The sequence below is a fragment of the Oncorhynchus keta genome, unplaced genomic scaffold (assembly GCF_023373465.1).
Source record: "Oncorhynchus keta strain PuntledgeMale-10-30-2019 unplaced genomic scaffold, Oket_V2 Un_contig_5557_pilon_pilon, whole genome shotgun sequence".
Taxonomy (NCBI): domain Eukaryota; kingdom Metazoa; phylum Chordata; class Actinopteri; order Salmoniformes; family Salmonidae; genus Oncorhynchus; species Oncorhynchus keta.
Genome location: NW_026288367.1, coordinates 52,676 through 69,799, shown reverse-complemented (window position 1 = coordinate 69,799; position 17,124 = coordinate 52,676). Strand labels below are relative to the sequence as shown.

General features: G+C 42.7%; 1 protein-coding gene across 4 annotated transcripts in view; it reads left to right on the top strand.

Annotated features, from left to right (window-relative positions):
• The first annotated feature begins 1,174 nt into the window (after positions 1-1,174).
• Positions 1,175-17,124, top strand: part of vwa3a (von Willebrand factor A domain containing 3A) — a 38,313-nt gene continuing 22,363 nt past the window's right edge. The window contains exons 1-16 of one of the 4 annotated variants that reach the window (XM_052510293.1): positions 1,175-1,424; positions 4,267-4,394; positions 4,535-4,558; positions 5,893-6,011; positions 6,351-6,431; positions 6,712-6,766; positions 6,889-6,990; positions 7,865-7,971; positions 12,146-12,277; positions 12,659-12,767; positions 12,898-12,960; positions 13,072-13,206; positions 13,322-13,460; positions 13,738-13,841; positions 14,623-14,700; positions 14,957-15,051. In XM_052510293.1, the coding sequence (XP_052366253.1) occupies positions 4,272-4,394; positions 4,535-4,558; positions 5,893-6,011; positions 6,351-6,431; positions 6,712-6,766; positions 6,889-6,990; positions 7,865-7,971; positions 12,146-12,277; positions 12,659-12,767; positions 12,898-12,960; positions 13,072-13,206; positions 13,322-13,460; positions 13,738-13,841; positions 14,623-14,700; positions 14,957-15,051 (1,466 nt within the window). In that variant the 5' untranslated portion in view covers positions 1,175-1,424; positions 4,267-4,271. Of the gene's footprint in view, positions 1,425-4,262; positions 4,395-4,534; positions 4,559-5,892; positions 6,012-6,350; positions 6,432-6,711; positions 6,767-6,888; positions 6,991-7,864; positions 7,972-12,145; positions 12,278-12,658; positions 12,768-12,897; positions 12,961-13,071; positions 13,207-13,321; positions 13,461-13,737; positions 13,842-14,619; positions 14,701-14,956; positions 15,052-17,124 lie in introns of those variants that run through there. The other 3 variants (XM_052510292.1, XM_052510294.1, XM_052510295.1) reach the window with 3 other exon arrangements.

Sequence of the window (17,124 nt, the reverse complement as noted above, 5' to 3'; positions counted from 1 at the left end):
AATCATACTAAACACAGACAACTAAAATATTGTGTTATTGTTATGCGTATTATTAATAATAAGAACCCTTTTAAAGACTTTATAGGGGTTCCCCCATTGTTTCGATTTGAAGAAGCCCTAAAGGATACCCCAGGACCCTTTTCTTTTTAGAGTGCGTTGATACAATGCATAGCAAGCACCTTGTGGAAATAAGAGTATATTATATTTAATGCATATATTATATTTAATTGTTCACAATGGCAGGGTTATGGACTTTATAAAAATACCAACAGGCCTACCAGAGGGGATGGGGAAAACGTAGGCTATATGAACCCTCTTTGGGCCTACACTTTTAGTGGAAGCCAAACAGAATAGATCATGCCTGCCAAGAACAGCAACCTGGTCTCTGAGTCTTTCGTATTATTATGTACGTGGAGACACCCCATTCTATGATATGTATGGTATGTATTCATTTGTGGGTGTCCATCACCCATTTCGTATGATATGTTATGAATTACAATTCGTATTATATGTTACAAATTTTCCAAAATGTACAATATGCTAAACGTGTGATATGTTACAATTTCTAGCTAGGTGCTAACGTTAGCTAGCTGGCTAATGTTAGCTAGGGCTGGGGGTTAGGGTTAAGTTTAGGAGATAGGTTAAAGGGTTAATTAAGGTTAGGTTTAGCTAAAAAGGTTCAGGTTAGAGGAAGGGTTAGCTAACATGCTAAGTAGTTACAAAGAAGCAAAAAGTAGTAAGAAGTTGAAAAGTTGCTAAATACCTCAAATGCTAAAGTTCTCCTGATGAGATTCGAACTTGCAATCTTTGGGTTGTTAGAGGTTCGAGTTATACACCCACCCTGACTAACCATTCTACTTTTGTTTTTACCTTAAGTAACCATTTCTCTTATCAACACTACTAAACGTAACATATCATACTATGCTGGTGTCCCGAATTGATATTTACTATTTTACGTCTAGTCTATGAGACCAGGCTGAGAACAGTGTTATTAGGCCTGCCTAGGCCTACCCTACAGGTAAAATATTAACGCTTTTGATTCAGATGTTAAATCTATATAACATTTTCTTTTCAATACAGTTACAGGTATTTTATGTTCCATGCCTTTACCTGCCTCTACGTATTTATGCGCTCTCTTTCAAAATGCGCACTCACGTGCACAGATCGGAAATTGTCGGTCACCTTGGAGATGAGAAACATTGAAGAGGGTCGGTTACGACTGTCTCAGCCTCGACTTTCCACACGAAAACTCTCAGCGAAGCACCCTCAATATATCTGTACAACTTTATATACGATTTAAGAAGCTTTGAGACAAAACCGATGATTGCATAAACTGTCGCGAGGCACCTGTCGGACACATCCATGTTTTACGTCTTCAGAATGTCTTGAGAAAGACGCTCTGATTGTCCACCCTGCAAGCAAAGGTAGAACGCGCCGGTGAAATTGTATCAATTTACAAATGACAAGATTCTGAAACTCTGCTGCATCCTATCTAATTCAGCTATGATCTAATTTAATCGCATGTTTTCAAAAACTCTATAGTATTTTTCTTTAAATAAGGAAGTAGTCTAAGAATATGATGCCTTAAACCAATGTGGTTAAAAAAGGGCCATCCTGGGAATATGATAATGATTTGCCTGGAAATCCGAAGTTGGGCATACATGAGAATTTACACCAAAGTTTCCGCTCACATCTACAAGCCAGAATGTTTAATAACGTTACATTTTAACGTACAGTACTTTACCGGTTGCCTTTTGCAGTTGGTCGTTTTTGGCGGTAGGAATGTGAGACAATATACCCCCCAAAATACAGTGCACTCTGGAAGTATTCCCCATAACTTTTCCCACATTTTGTTACTTTACAGCCTTATTCTAAAATGTATATTTTTTTCCCTTTATCAATCTACACACAATACCCAATAATGACAAATCAAAAACGATGTATTTTTGGCAAACTCCAAGCAGGCTGTTTACTGAGGAGTGGCTTCTGTCGGGCCACTCTACCATAAACGCCTGATTGGTGAAGTGCTGCAGAGATGGTTGTCCTTCTGGAAGGTTCTCCCATCTCCACAGAGCAACTCTGGAGCTCTTTCAGAGTGACCATCAGGTCCTTGGTCACCTCCCTGACCAAGGCCCTTCTCTCCCGATTGCTCAGTTTGGCCAGGCAACCAGCTCTAGAAAGAGTGTTGGTGGTTCCAAACTTTTCCATTTAAGAATGATGGAGGCCACTGTGTTCTTGGGGACCTTCAATGCTCCAGACATGTTTTGGTACCCTTCCCGGATCTGTGCCTCGACACAATCCTGTATCAGAGCTCTACGACAATTCCTTCGACCTCATGGCTTTGTTTTTGCTCTGTCATGCACTGTCAACTGTTTAATCAGCTTCTTGATAGGCCACATCTGTCAGGTGGATGGATTATCTTGGCAAAGAAGAATTGCTCACTAACAGGGATGTAAACAAATGTATGCACAACATTTTAGAGAAATAAGCTTTTTGTGCATTTGGACTATTTTTGGGATCTTTTATTTCAGCTCATGAAACATGGGACCAACACTTTACATGTTGCGTTTATATTTTTGTTCGGTATACATACATTTTTCATAGAGCTGCTAGTGCCTTGAGATTTATATCACCCGAAGCATGCGCAGAACCATGTAAACACATCCACAAAATCGTCAAGTACTGCTCAGGGATTAGTGCTTTATGATTAGTGTTATTTGAGGTCAGTTCTGTTTCGGTTCGATTACTAAAAAATAATCACTGTTTTGATTTCGGTTTAGATTTTTTTTTTCAACGTTAAATACATTTTGCATTATGTGGGTTGAATGCTGTAACAAAACCAGAATAAAACAATGAATAAAAGATCCATGATGGTAGTACTTATTAACCATCATTTATTCAACTTTAATAAAATAATTCAGTTTTTGTGTATATTACGTTTGTTTTCTTTAATTTCTTCAGTATTTCATTCCACGTCATCATCATCTCTATAGAGCTGCTGCCTATGCTGTCTGACAAAATCTCTATTTTAGTAGTTCTTCGATGTAAATAAGGCATTGTAGTTAATTACCACATTTTATGGGTTAAACTATTTGGAATATTGACCTTTTGGAAACTACTACTACATCGCACAGTTCAGACTGGATTTGATTTATCTCTGGAAAAACTCATTGAGCTCACAGAAAAAAAGAACAAAATTGAATTAAAATAATTTATGTCGGTCAATTAGTTGTTTAAAAAACGTTTTTAAAAAATGGTTAATCGCTCAGCACTATTTGCAGGTATGCATGCGTCTAGTGCATGTATTTGTATGTTGTGCGCATGCTTCAGGTGATAGATATCTGAAGGCCCTACCCTCCCTCCCTTCTTATCCTCTCCTGGGAAGTCTGTGCACAGCAGAGGAGGCTGGTTGGCTGAGCTATAGGAGGATGGGCTCGTTGTAATAACAGGAATGGAGTTAATGGAACAGTATCGAACACATGGAAACCGTATTTCTTCTTCCGGTCCATTTGTTCCATTCCAGTCATTACAATGAGCCCATCCTTTTATAGCTCCTCCCACCTCCTCTGGTGGACAGGTGTCTGACAGATGGCTGCATGGCTAAGATCCTTCATGAACAGAATCAATGGGTATTGATTACACTGAAGCCCCAGTCAGTCTGTGACAGTGCTGTGCTGCTGTTTTGTTATTCCCCAGTGGCCACAGAGCTCACAGGGTTACTGCCTCTGTCTGAACTGTGTCTCACTACAAACTCTTCTAACTACACTGGATGTCTCCAATTGTTCTGCACTATTTTGACCTACATTTAACTAGGCAAGTCAGTTAAGAACAAATTCTTATTTACAATGATGGCCTACACGGGCTAAAAACGGACACCGTTGGGCAAACTGTGCGCTGCCCTATGGGACTCCCAATCACGGCCAGATGTGATGCAGCCTGGGTGTGCAAAGAGGATGCTAGTTACTGTACTTTGGCAGGTCTTACAGATGCCTTTGAGGAACTCTTTTAGAAGATGTCAAGAGTGTCATATTGTGTTGTCTGTTTATTAGATCAGAGGTGATGCCCAATTATCCATGTTAATAATCCACCGGCCTATGAGGATGTTGCACACTCCAAAGGTGTTGCAGTGGGTTGCACACTGTTACCAAGGGTTGCATGATGCACAATATTGCCATTCTGAATAAAGGTTGGAGATACAGTGTGTTTTATAGTGTGTTTTTATTGGGTGTTATAGTGTGTTTTTATTGGGTGTTCATTGGTGAACAGGTGTGATGGAAGCGGCCAGTACTTCCCTCAGAGATGACTGCCCTCCCTGGGAAGATTTGTCTCTGTCTGCCCCTCACAGAGACGATGGTCTACTGGTCACCCATGTCAACCAAACACAGGACTTACTGGTGAGCTGGTCAAGTTCTCTCTTGAAAAATACATTTTATCTCCATCTCCAAACACTGGATAAATAGTGTTTAGACTTCCCTTGAAAGCATTGAATTGAATTGATTTGTAGTTTGTTTGTGTCTAATGTATAATCATTCAGATGCTGAATCCACGGTGTAATGGGGTAAATCTTGTTTGTGTCTTTATAGTTCTTTCTCCATGTTATTACTGCCTGTGTCATCGCTGTCTGTGTTTTAGTCCGTATTGCCCCTGTCTGTCTGTAATGCTGTCTGTGTTTTAGTCCGTATTGCCCCTGTCTGTCTGTAATGCTGTCTGTGTTTTAGTCCGTATTGCCCCTGTTTGTCTGTAATGCTGTCTGTGTTTTAGTCCGTATTGCCCCTGTCTGTCTGTAATGCTGTCTGTGTTTTAGTCCGTATTGCCCCTGTCTGTCTGTAATGCTGTCTGTGTTTTAGTCCGTATGCCCCTGTCTGTCTGTAATGCTGTCTGTATTTTAGTCCGTATTGCCCTTGTCTGTCTGTAATGCTGTCTGTGTTTTAGTCCGTATTGCCCCTGTCTGTCTGTAATGCTGTCTGTGTTTTAGTCCGTATTGCCCCTGTTTGTCTGTAATGCTGTCTGTGTTTTAGTCCGTATTGCCCCTGTCTGTCTGTAATGCTGTCTGTGTTTTAGTCCGTATTGCCCCTGTCTGTCTGTAATGCTGTCTGTGTTTTAGTCCGTATTGCCCCTGTCTGTCTGTAATGCTGTCTGTGTTTTAGTCCGTATTGCCCCTGTCTGTCTGTAATGCTGTCTGTGTTTTAGTCCGTATTGCCCCTGTTTGTCTGTAATGCTGTCTGTGTTTTAGTCCGTATTGCCCCTGTTTGTCTGTAATGCTGTCTGTGTTTTAGTCCGTATTGCCCCTGTTTGTCTGTAATGCTGTCTGTGTTTTAGTCCGTATTGCCCCTGTCTGTCTGTAATGCTGTCTGTGTTTTAGTCCGTATTGCCCCTGTTTGTCTGTAATGCTGTCTGTGTTTTAGTCCGTATTGCCCCTGTTTGTCTGTAATGCTGTCTGTGTTTTAGTCCGTATTGCCCCTGTCTGTCTGTAATGCTGTCTGTGTTTTAGTCCGTATTGCCCCTGTCTGTCTGTAATGCTGTCTGTGTTTTAGTCCGTATTGCCCCTGTCTGTCTGTAATGCTGTCTGTGTTTTAGTCCGTATTGCCCCTGTCTGTCTGTAATGCTGTCTGTGTTTTAGTCCGTATTGCCCCTGTCTGTCTGTAATGCTGTCTGTGTTTTAGTCCGTATTGCCCCTGTCTGTCTGTAATGCTGTCTGTGTTTTAGTCCGTATTGCCCCTGTCTGTCTGTAATGCTGTCTGTGCAATAGGCCTACCTTATGTCTTAGTCTGTACCCTCTAAATGTTTCTATATACAGTATATAGTACTAAGGCTTACTTTATGTCTGTAGTTGTGAGCCTCAGAGTGTATCTGTCCTCTACCTTACTGTCTGTGCTCCTCTCTGTAACCCAGAGGTCACAGGGTCAGGCTGCGGAGTGGAAGAGCTCCTCTGATTGGCTCCTGACCCACAGTCTCTACAGCTCCGGCCTCTCCCTATCAACACTCCTCTCACATGGGACAACCAAGATCAGGCAAGTGTGTGTGACAGGGGCCAGCTTTACATATCTGGGCCCATATTCACAAAGAGTATCAGAGTAGAACTGCTGATCTAGGATCAGTTTTTGACTGAAATCATAATGAAAAAGAGCATGGACCTGATACTAGATCTTTTACACTGAGACGCTTTGTTAATACGTGCCAAGGTCCCTAGCACGCCTAGCTGTTTCCATTTTACAAATGCCCTATGTATCCAACTTATCCCATCTGGGCAGTTATTGCCTGAGCAAGGCTGCCTGAACGGCCACGTATGAACTATGACCTAATAGCAGTTGCCCATGTCCCCTTCTCTGACCTCTCTGTGTTGGTGGCAGTGCTGAGGAGGACGGAGGCCACAGCAGACAGCTGGAGATCACTGCTGCAGCACTCATTCACTTTGACTTCCAGCTGTACCAGTGAGTACTCCTCTCTTAACACACACACACGCACACACATGCGTGCAAACTCACACACATGCGTGCAAACTCACACACACACACACACATGCGTGCGTGCAAACTCACACACACACACACACACACACACTGGCATGTGGTGCCACGCACGCACAGGCACACATACACACACTGGCATGCAAGCACACACACACACAAAACAAGTGCTGTCACCCACACACACACTGCAACCGTGACTGCCACTGTTTGTGATAATGAACGTGTTGTTTGGATTCTACAGGGCCATTGAGCTGTACCATGGCAGAATAAGATGGCTGAACCAAGGAAGTATGAAGGCATGGCATAGTAGATCTTCTTCTTCATCATCATCATCATATACACTATATAACTATTGCTATACAACCTAAAGTGTCCAGAGTGACAGTTTAACTGTGCCATTCCCCTGTGTGTGTGGCAGGTGTTTGGGCTGGTGAAGGGGTCCAGAGTAGGGGTCATAGTTGACACCTCAGATGTTAACTGCACCAAGGACAGACTGCCAGATCTACAGAGGAACCTCCTGGTAAGATAGATAGACATTTAAACCACTGGTTTCACCTTATCATTTACTGGTGAGATAGATATACATTTAGACCCCTGGTTTCGCCCAGCGATGTTTATAAACCCTGGATGACTGACAGGGACTGGTGTAGCATCTTGGTACTCCTCCTCTCTTGAAAAAAATATTTTGGAAGCTATAAAATGCAATTATTCATGTCTAGATTAGTTTTTGACATGTTTATTCTATTACAGACACTTGCATACTTTTAAATTATATAATGTGAGCTAAACATACAAAGGAAAAATTATATTTAAAAAATGACCTTAAAGTATTTCTTTAGAGAATACTAATATTAGTGTCCTCACTACAACTTAAATATTCTTAAATACATGTAATTTTGCCCTTGAAACATTTAATTGAAATACTGTAGAATTCCATTCATTCCTATGGAGGACTGCTCCTACAAAGTAGTGCTAAAATGGCCGACCAGTGGCTTCAAAGCCTCTCAATGGCCAATATATTGCATCAGCAATCCAGAGTTTGTATACATCATTGGTTTCACCTCATCATTTACTGGTAAGATAAATAGATATTTAAACCCCTGGTTTCACCTCTCATTTACTGGTAAGATAAATAGATATTTAAACCCCTGGTTTCACCTCTCATTTACTGGTAAGATAAATAGATATTTAAACCCCTGGTTTCACCTCATCATTTACTGGTAAGATAAATAGATATTTAAACCCCTGGTTTCACCTCTCATTTACTGGCGAGCTAGATAGACATTTAAACCTCTAGTTTCACCTCATCATTTCCTTCATTTACTATGGGCTTTGTCTCTCAGCAAGCATTGGATGTGTGTGTGTTTATGTGTGTATGTTTGTGTGTGAGTCAGTCTCTGATAGAAGAGCAGCTCAGCTGTAAGCGTCAGCTGTACCTGATGTCCTGTGGTACTGAGACCAGCAGCCTTTGGGACGGCCCCAAAGACGTCGACACCTTCAGGTGAGAAGTCCTAAGAGAGGTCATCGAGGTCATAACATTGTGCTTTAAAAGTGTATCCCATAACCTTTTTGTCCCCTGGGGCCATCAGACTAAATGCTGAAATAATCCATGCTCACACACATACACACACCATTTAGGCATAGCCGCAGGAAGTAGGGTGCTGAGGGTGCTGCAGAACCCCCTGAAAAATGTGAATATTTTTTGTTGTTGAAAAAATAGAATTTAGAAAAATCAGAAAAGTACTGCCCTGGGCCTTTAATAGTCCTGTATTAGCGGACCAATATATCAGTCTGCAGCGTGGGCAAAACGTTTTTCCAGCCCCTCCCCCAAACTACTTCCTGTGGCTATACATTTAGGTACCCCGTCAGCCTGCCAAGTAGTTTTCTTTAACCAGAAAGGAAACTACAGATTGCACCTTTGACCCAGAGGGGTGACAGGCATATTATTTTTAACCACAAAATAGTCCACTCAGGAATTCCAGTTGTTCACCATTGAGAGGATATTATAACTGACATGTATCCCTCAAGTGTTTTGGTGGGATAAAATACTATTATTTTTCAGATGTTGCTATAGTATCCTTAAAAAGCTGCCCAGTCACTTTAGCTCAAGTTCCATGATGATACCAGAGGACTCTGGATGTTGATGTAACAGCATGGTGCTGGAGGAGAGAGGCCTGCTGGACTGTCTCACGGCCTTTGTGTGTGTGTCCCTGCAGTCTCACGGACCTAACCCAGCACAGCGCCCACTGTTTATTTCAGCTCGCTCCTGCGTTTATTTTCATTAGGGTATAATGTCTATTTTAATATGCTTCTTATGGCTCTTGTGTTATTTTAGATGAGTCATTTGGGAATGCGTGTATACATGCGAGAACAGTTTGTGCCTGTGTTAGTAGAGGAAGACACACACACACACACACACACACACACACACACACACACACACACACACACACACACACACACACACACACACACACACACACACACACACACACACACACACACACACACACACACACACACACACACACACACACACACACACACACACACACACACACACACACACACACACACACACACACACACACACACACACACACACACACACAGGGAAGAGTGAGGGACAGTGAGAGCTACTGTGCACTGTTCTGTGGTAACTGACTGGCTGTATTCAACACCAATGCCAAATAATACAAACAGAATGTGTTTTCATACTTAACATTTTAGTATCTATTAGTGTAAATAAATGTTAAGCGTTCCATCTTTTAATACCCTCATAGATCATCACTAATTCCTACAGTTAAGTGTATCTCTGCTTTTAAAAAACTGTCCATTCCTACACTGGTTTGTGAAAACATAAACTGTGAATAGTTTGGGGGACGCCCATATTTTCAGGTAGAGTAATACACTCATGTTTCCTCGATGAAATAGCACAACATACAGTTGATCTAGTACTGTAGGAGGGAATAGAGCTACAGTGTTGGTTTAGAATACAAATAGATCAAATACAAGTTCTGTGTGAAACGTCCGTATACACACTTAATGCTATTTTGTTTTTGTTGTTCTTATTGTTGTAAGTATATACAGTTGAAGTCGGAAGTTTACATACACCTTAGCAAAATACATTAAAACTCAGTTTTTCACCATTTCTGACATTTAGTCCTAGTAAAAATTCTTAGGTCAGTTAGGATCACCACTTTATATTAAGAATGTGAAATGTCAGAATAATAGTAGTGATTTATTTCAGCTTGTATTTCATTCATCACATTCCCAGTGGGTCAGAAGTTTACATACACTCAATTAGTATTCGGTAGCATTGCCTTTAAATGGTTTAACTTGGGTCAAACGTTTCGGGTATCCTTCCAAAAGCTTCCCACAATAAGTTGGGTGAATTTTGGCCCATTCCTCCTGACAGAGCTGGTGTCACTGAGTCAGGTTGCAGGCCTCCTTGCTCGCAAAAGCTTTTTCAGTTCTGCCCACAAATGTTCTATAGGATTGAGGTCAGGGCTTTGCGATGGCCACTTTAATACCTTGACTTGGTTGTCCTTAAGCCATTCAACTTTGAAGTATGCTTGGGGTCATTGTCTGTTTGGAAGACCCATTTGTGACCAAGCTTTAACTTCCTGACTGATCTCTTGAGATGTTGCTTCAATATATCCACATCATTTTCTTTCCTCGTGATGACATCTATTTTGTGAAGTGCACCAGTCCCTCCTGCAGCAAAGCACCCTCACAACATGATGCTGCCACCCCCGTGCTTCAAGGTTGGGATGGTGTTCTTCAGCTTGCAAGCCTCCCCCTTTTTCCTCCAAACATAAAATGATGGTCATTAGGCCAAACAGTTCTATTTTTGTTTCATCAGACCAGACGACATTTGTCTCCATGTGCAGTTGCAAACCGTAGTCTGGCTTTTTTTATGGTGGTTTTGGAGCAGTGGCTTCCTCCTTGCTGAGTGGCCTTTCAGGTTATGTCGATATAGGACTCGTTTTACTGTGGATATAGATACGTTTGTACCTGTTTCCTCCAGCAACTTCAGAAGGTCATTTGCTGTTGTTCTGGGATTGATTTGCACTTTTCACACCAAAGTACGTTTATCTCTAGGAGACAGAATGCGTCTCCTTCCTGAGCGGTATGACGGCTGCGTGGTCCCATGTTGTTCATCTCTAGGAGACAGAACGCGTCTCCTTCCTGAGCGGTATGACGGCTGCGTGGTCCCATGTTGTTCATCTCTAGGAGACAGAACGCGTCTCCTTCCTGAGCGGTATGACGGCTGCGTGGTCCCATGTTGTTTATACTTACATTTACATTTACATTTAAGTCATTTAGCAGACGCTCTTATCCAGAGCGACTTACAAATTGGTGCATTCACCTTATGACATCCAGTAGAACAGTCACTTTACAATAGTGCATCTAAATCTTAAAGGGGGGGTGAGAAGGATTACTTATCCTATCCTAGGTATTCCTTAAAGAGGTGGGGTTTCAGGTGTCTCCGGAAGGTGGTGATTGACTCCGCTGTCCTGGCGTCGTGAGGGAGTTTGTTCCACCATTGGGGGCGAGAGCAGCGAACAGTTTTGACTGGGCTGAGCGGGAACTGTACTTCCTCTCAGTGGTAGGGAGGCGAGCAGGCCAGAGGTGGATGAACGCAGTGCCCTTGTTTGGGTGTAGGGCCTGATCAGAGCCTGGAGGTACTGAGGTGCCGTTCCCCTCACAGCTCCGTAGGCAAGCACCATGGTCTTGTAGCGGATGCGAGCTTCAACTGGAAGCCAGTGGAGAGAGCGGAGGAGCGGGGTGACGTGAGAGAACTTTGGAAGGTTGAACACCAGACGGGCTGCGGCGTTCTGGATGAGTTGTAGGGGTTTAATGGCACTACTTGTGTAGTATTGTTTGTACAGATGAACGTGGTACATTCAGGCGTTTGGAAATTGCTCCCAAGGCTGAACCAGACTTGTGGAGATCTACAATTTTGTTTCAAAATTTTTGGCTGATGTCTTGATTTTCCCATGATGTCAAGCAGAGGCAGTGAGTTTGAAGGTAGGCCTTGAAATACGTCCACAGGTACACCTCCAATTGACTCACAGGTCCACCTCCAATTGACTCACATGTACACCTCCAATTGACTCACAGGTACACCTTCAATTGACTTCGCCTATCAGAAGCTTTTAAAGCCATGACATCATTTTCTGGAATTTTCCAAGCTGTTTAATGGCACAGTCAACTTAGTGTATGTAAACTTCTGACCCACTGGAATTGTGATACAGTAAATTATAAGTTAAATAATCTGTCTGTAAAAAAATTGTTGAAAAAATGACTTGTGTCAGGCACAAAGTAGATGTCCTAACCGACTTGCCAATATTATAGTTTGTTAACACTACATTTGTGGAGTGGTTGAAAAACAAGTTTTAATGACCCCAACCTAAGTGTATGTAAACTTCTGACTTCAAGTATATGTCTTTCCATCCTTTTATCCATTTATCAATATGTTTTAGATAGAGCTATACCATTTGTGTGCTCATGCATTTCAGTTTGTATTAACTGCTGTGTGGGTGTAATTGAACATGAACTTGAACTAGGCCTAAACTGCTAGTTTCTGTAGGCTGACTCGTTGTCAGTGGATCTGTTTAGGCTGCCTTCTACAGTAGATTGTGTCTCTGTGGCCTGTTCTCTCTCTCCAGACTGCAGGAGGCTTGTGGCTGGGTGGATGAGCTGGGAGCCAGGGGGGGATGTAACCTCCTCCAGGCCCTGAAGAGAGGCCTTGGCCTGGACTGCACTCAGCTTGACTCCTTGGTCATCGTCCTGGGCTCCAGGTGAATCAACTTCAACAGGACAGTGATGTAGTGGGACTGATGATGAAAGTACAGCAATAACTACATTCTGTTGTACAATATCTACACATTGGGTTGTATTTATTATTATCATGTCATTTTTAAGGGACAAATCAGAGGGCAGGGTTATGATGACCAGTCAGAGAGCAGGGTTATGACGATCTTATGATGAAAGGACCAATCAGATAGCGGGGTTATGATTATGTCTTTTTGAAGTGACCAATCGGAGAGTGGGGTTATGACAATGTCATTATAAAGAGAGCGATCAGAAAGCAGGGTTATTCTTCCACATAACAAGTAACAAGTCCCCTGTGTTTGATGATCGTACCTCCTCCTCTGACTTCTCTCCTTTCCTCTCTCTAGCCCTGACCAGACCGCAGATGCCCTCTTTGATTACGTAGGACAAAGCATTTTGGGAAGGACGTTGTTGATCCATGTGGTGTCCTACTGTAGCATTAGCCCTCTGACCATTGTGAGTCAAACTGCTGGACCTTCAGGTCACCAACAATCATGTGTTTTTATTAATAGAGGGACAGATTTACTAAACTTTCTAACCTGTGAAAAGTTTGGTCAATGATTCACTGTGTCTCTGCCTCAAACAGACAACTGTAAAGAGACTAGCTGAAGTTACACAGGGACGCCACCACATCTTCTCAGCTTCCCTGGTAACCTGTCTGTCCTGACTGTGCTATTTGGGTTTGTGTTTTAGTGTGTTGTGGTCAAAAAAAACTTTCCCTGCTGTTTGTCTGTGTGGTGTGTGTCTGTGTGTGTATCAGGGTGTAGTAGACAGCAGTACAGATGTGGAGCTGCTGTGGACAGAGATCAAGGCAGCCAGAGAGCTACTGGGACACACTGAGGCCCTGCGTCAGGGACGGCTGGGGGACATGACTGTCACTGTGGTGGGACAGCAGGTGAATGGACTCTGTGTGTGTGTGTGTCAGTGCTGGTGTCTGTGTGTACAGCATTTTTCTTGAACATCTAACATAAACCTTTTAGTGAATCTTTCCTGTTACTGTACTCCCCCAGATTTCCACAGAGTTGGACAGCTTTTCACTCTCTCCTTCGCTCCCCAGACCACCCAATCACAATGTCCCCCTGAGCATCAAGCCCCCAGGTGTCCCGCCCAGCTCCTCGGCTGATTGGCTGAGGAACCATGGACTGAAAGGTAAGTGCTCTAGGTAGAAGTTACACATAGGCACAGATCTAGAATCAGCTTACCCACTTTCATCCTAACCTTAACCATTAAAAAGGAACAATACAAAACTGACCATAGATCTGTGTTAAAGTCAACTTCATCCTACTCTAAAAGTAACTGTGGCAACCAAGTATTGATTCCAAAAGCCATTGGCCATGACAATAATAGATTCAGATTGAAACTGAATGAAGCCTCTGTCCTAAACTTTGATGTTGGATGTATTATCTAATCCTCTCTCTGCCTGTAGCTAAGAGACTGGGGCTGTACCAGGTTCTGTCTCCCAATGCCTATTCTCTACTGGAGGGATTTGTTCCTATCCTGAACAAGACTGTCAGCTCAACAGTCCATGAGGTACTACTGTCTGTCTCTTCTTTCTTCTTTCTCCTTCTAGACTGTTTTCTTTTCTCCTTCTCTTGTAATGGCCCAACAGTCAATGGTTCATGAGGTATCACTGACTGCCTCTTTTTATCTTCTGCACACTCAGTGCTTTCTCTCATTTTCTTCTGGCTCTTCTTTTTGTGGCCAGGTCACAGTACAGGATGTACCACTCTGTCAATCCCTCTATCCCTTTCTTTCTTTCTCTTTCCTTCTCTCTCTTACCTCCCTGTCTTTTGATGGTCCAGTCAATCGTAATGTGGTCCTTGACCAAACCTCTTTAGGAGGTGCAGAGGGGTGGAACCCAATGCTTATTAGACTGGGCATAATGAACTTATATCAGTTAATCAATGCTACTAAATCAATTACTCTTCCTAGTTTAGTGATCTTTCATTCTGTCTGGGCAGGGGAGGACGTGGAGGAAAAGCATTTAGAGTAATTGCGCCGGTCACTCTTGGTTATTAGTAAGCTTTGTATTTACAACTGTTCTGTCCTTTTTCCTTTCTTTTATCTCAAGTAGGAGGATGGGAGGTGGCTGATATGTCTTAGCCTGGTCAAACAGACTGATCACTGCGCTCACGTTTCGTTTCAAGTGAAACAGCATGTCAGATCAGACTGTTTCCACCAGGCTAGATATGTCTCTAGTCTCTTGTACCTTTCTAGCTGTGAAATAAAAAACCTTTGGTCACAAAAAAATTATGTTTATGAATGTTTTTGTCCTGGACTTCCTCCTTCCATGTCGGATCCTACCCAGAAGGCCATGGTGCAGTGTGAGTGGCATGATGGAACGGTGAAGAACGTTCATGTGGACTTGCCCTTAATCTACCACTACCAGGTGGGTTCACCAGTCAGGATGTGATGTCAGAAGCACATGATGTCTTGTCTGTCTTTTGATTTGATTATCAGTCTTAGTCTAAACCTTTCTTCTCTTCCTGACCAATAAAAACAGTTGTCTTCTTACTAGTCTAGGTGTGTTCATCGTGATGATTTTCTCTCACCTTTTGTCTGTATCTATCTCACCCATAACCCCTGTCCATCCTGTCTTTCTCTCTTCCATCCCTATCTCCCATCCCTCTCTGTGTCACCTACAGAAACAGCTGATGTCTGCAGTGTCTGTGTTGGAGAAGAGGGTGCAGTGGCTGAGCAGTGGGAGCAGGCAGATCTGGGGGACAGTGTGTGAACAGAGGTACTGTAGGACGCTGGGATTCTCTCCTCTCACACACAGCTATCAGTCTGCTCACAAAATAATGATGTCCATTATATCTCTAGCCTGTGTCAGGGGCAGTTATTTTCTCTCACAGTATAGAGATGTAAGATCTTCATTTGTTGCTGAGTAATGTTCCTGTACAGCAGGAAAGGCAAACTTGTAGTGTATTTGAGGTTTAAAACTGATTCTAAAGTCCACTTTAAAATGACAGACTAGATTTGTATCAACCCCTACACAAAATGTCAGTTAATTATAATCTACATAATAATTCACATTTCCTGTTGCTTCAGGATTATTTTCCTGCTGTAGCAAACTGGCTCAAATTAAGCAGTTTCAAAGGTCCACCAATCTCTCTGTCTCTGTCTCTGTCTCTGTCTCTGTCTCTGTCTCTGTCTCTGTCTCTCTCTCTCTCTCTCTCTCTCTCTCTCTCTCTCTCTCTCTCTCTCTCTCTCTCTCTGTCTCTCTCTCTCTCTCTCTCTCTCTCTCTGTCTCTCTCTCTCTCTCTCTCTCTCTCTCTGTCTCTCTGTCTGTCTCTGTCTCTGTCTCTGTCTCTGTCTCTCTCTCTCTCTCTCTCTGTCGCTCTCTCTGTCTCTGTCTCTCTCTCTGTCTCTCTGTCTCTCTCTCTGTCTCTGTCTCTCTCTCTGTCTCTGTCTCTCTCTCTGTCTCTGTCTCTCTCTCTGTCTCTGTCTCTCTCTCTCTGTCTCTCTGTCTCTGTCTCTCTCTCTGTCTCTCTGTCTCTCTCTCTCTCTCTCTCTCTCTCTCTCTGCCTCTCTCTTTCTCTCTCTCTCTGTCTCTGTCTCTGTCTCTCTGTCTCTCTGTCTCAATTCAAAGGGCTTTATTGGCATGGGAAACATGTGTTGACATTGCCAAAGCAAGTGAGGTAGATAATATACAAAAGTCAAATAAACAATAAAAAATAACAGTAAACATTACACTCACAGAAGTTCCAAAAGAATAAGACATTACAAATGTCATATTACGTATATATACAGTGTTGTAATGATATACAAATGGTTAAAGTACAAAAGGGAAAATAAATTAGCATAAATATGGGTTGCATTTACAATGGTGTTCGTTCTACACTGGTTGCCCTTTTTTTGTGGCAACAGGTCACAAATATTGCTGCTGTGTGGGCACACTGTGATATTTCACCCAGTAGATATGGGAGTTTATCAAAATCGGGTTTGTTTTAAAATTCTTTGTGGATCTGTGTAATCTGAGGGAAATATGTGTCTAATATGGTCATACATTGGGCAGGAGGTTCTCTCTCTCTCTCTCTCTCTCTCTCTCTCTCTCTCTCTCTCTCTCTCTCTCTCTCTCTCTCTCTCTCTGTCTCTGTCTCTGTCTCTCTATATAGTGGTGATTGTGGTAGACATGTCTATGATGATCTCTCTCTGTGTCTCTCTGTAGGGTTGTGGTAGACATGTCTATGATGATCTGTCTCTGTCTCTCTGTAGGGTGGTGATTGTGGTAGACATGTCTATGATGATCTATCTCCTCTGTCTCTCTGTAGGGTGGTGATTGTGATAGACATGTCTATGATGATCTATCTCCTCTGTCTCTCTGTAGGGTGGTGATTGTGGTAGACATGTCTATGATGATCTCTCTCCTCTGTCTCTCTGTAGGGTGGTGATTGTGGTAGACATGTCTATGATGATCTCTCTCCTCTGTCTCTGTAGGGTGGTGATTGTGGTAGACATGTCTATGATGATCTCTCTCTCTCTGTCTCTGTAGGGTGGTGATTGTGGTAGACATGTCTATGATGATCTCTCTCTCTCTGTCTCTGTAGGGTGGTGATTGTGGTAGACATGTCTATGATGATCTCTCTCTCTCTGTCTCTCTGTAGGGTGGTGATTGTGGTAGACATGTATATGATGATCTCTCTCTCTGTCTCTCTGTCTCTGTCTCTCTGTAGGGTGGTGATTGTGGTAGACATGTCTATGATGATCTCTCTCTCTGTCTCTCTGTCTCTCTGTAGGGTGGTGATTGTGGTAGACATGTCTATGATGATCTCTCTCTCTGTCTCTCTGTCTCTGTCTCTCTGTAGGGTGG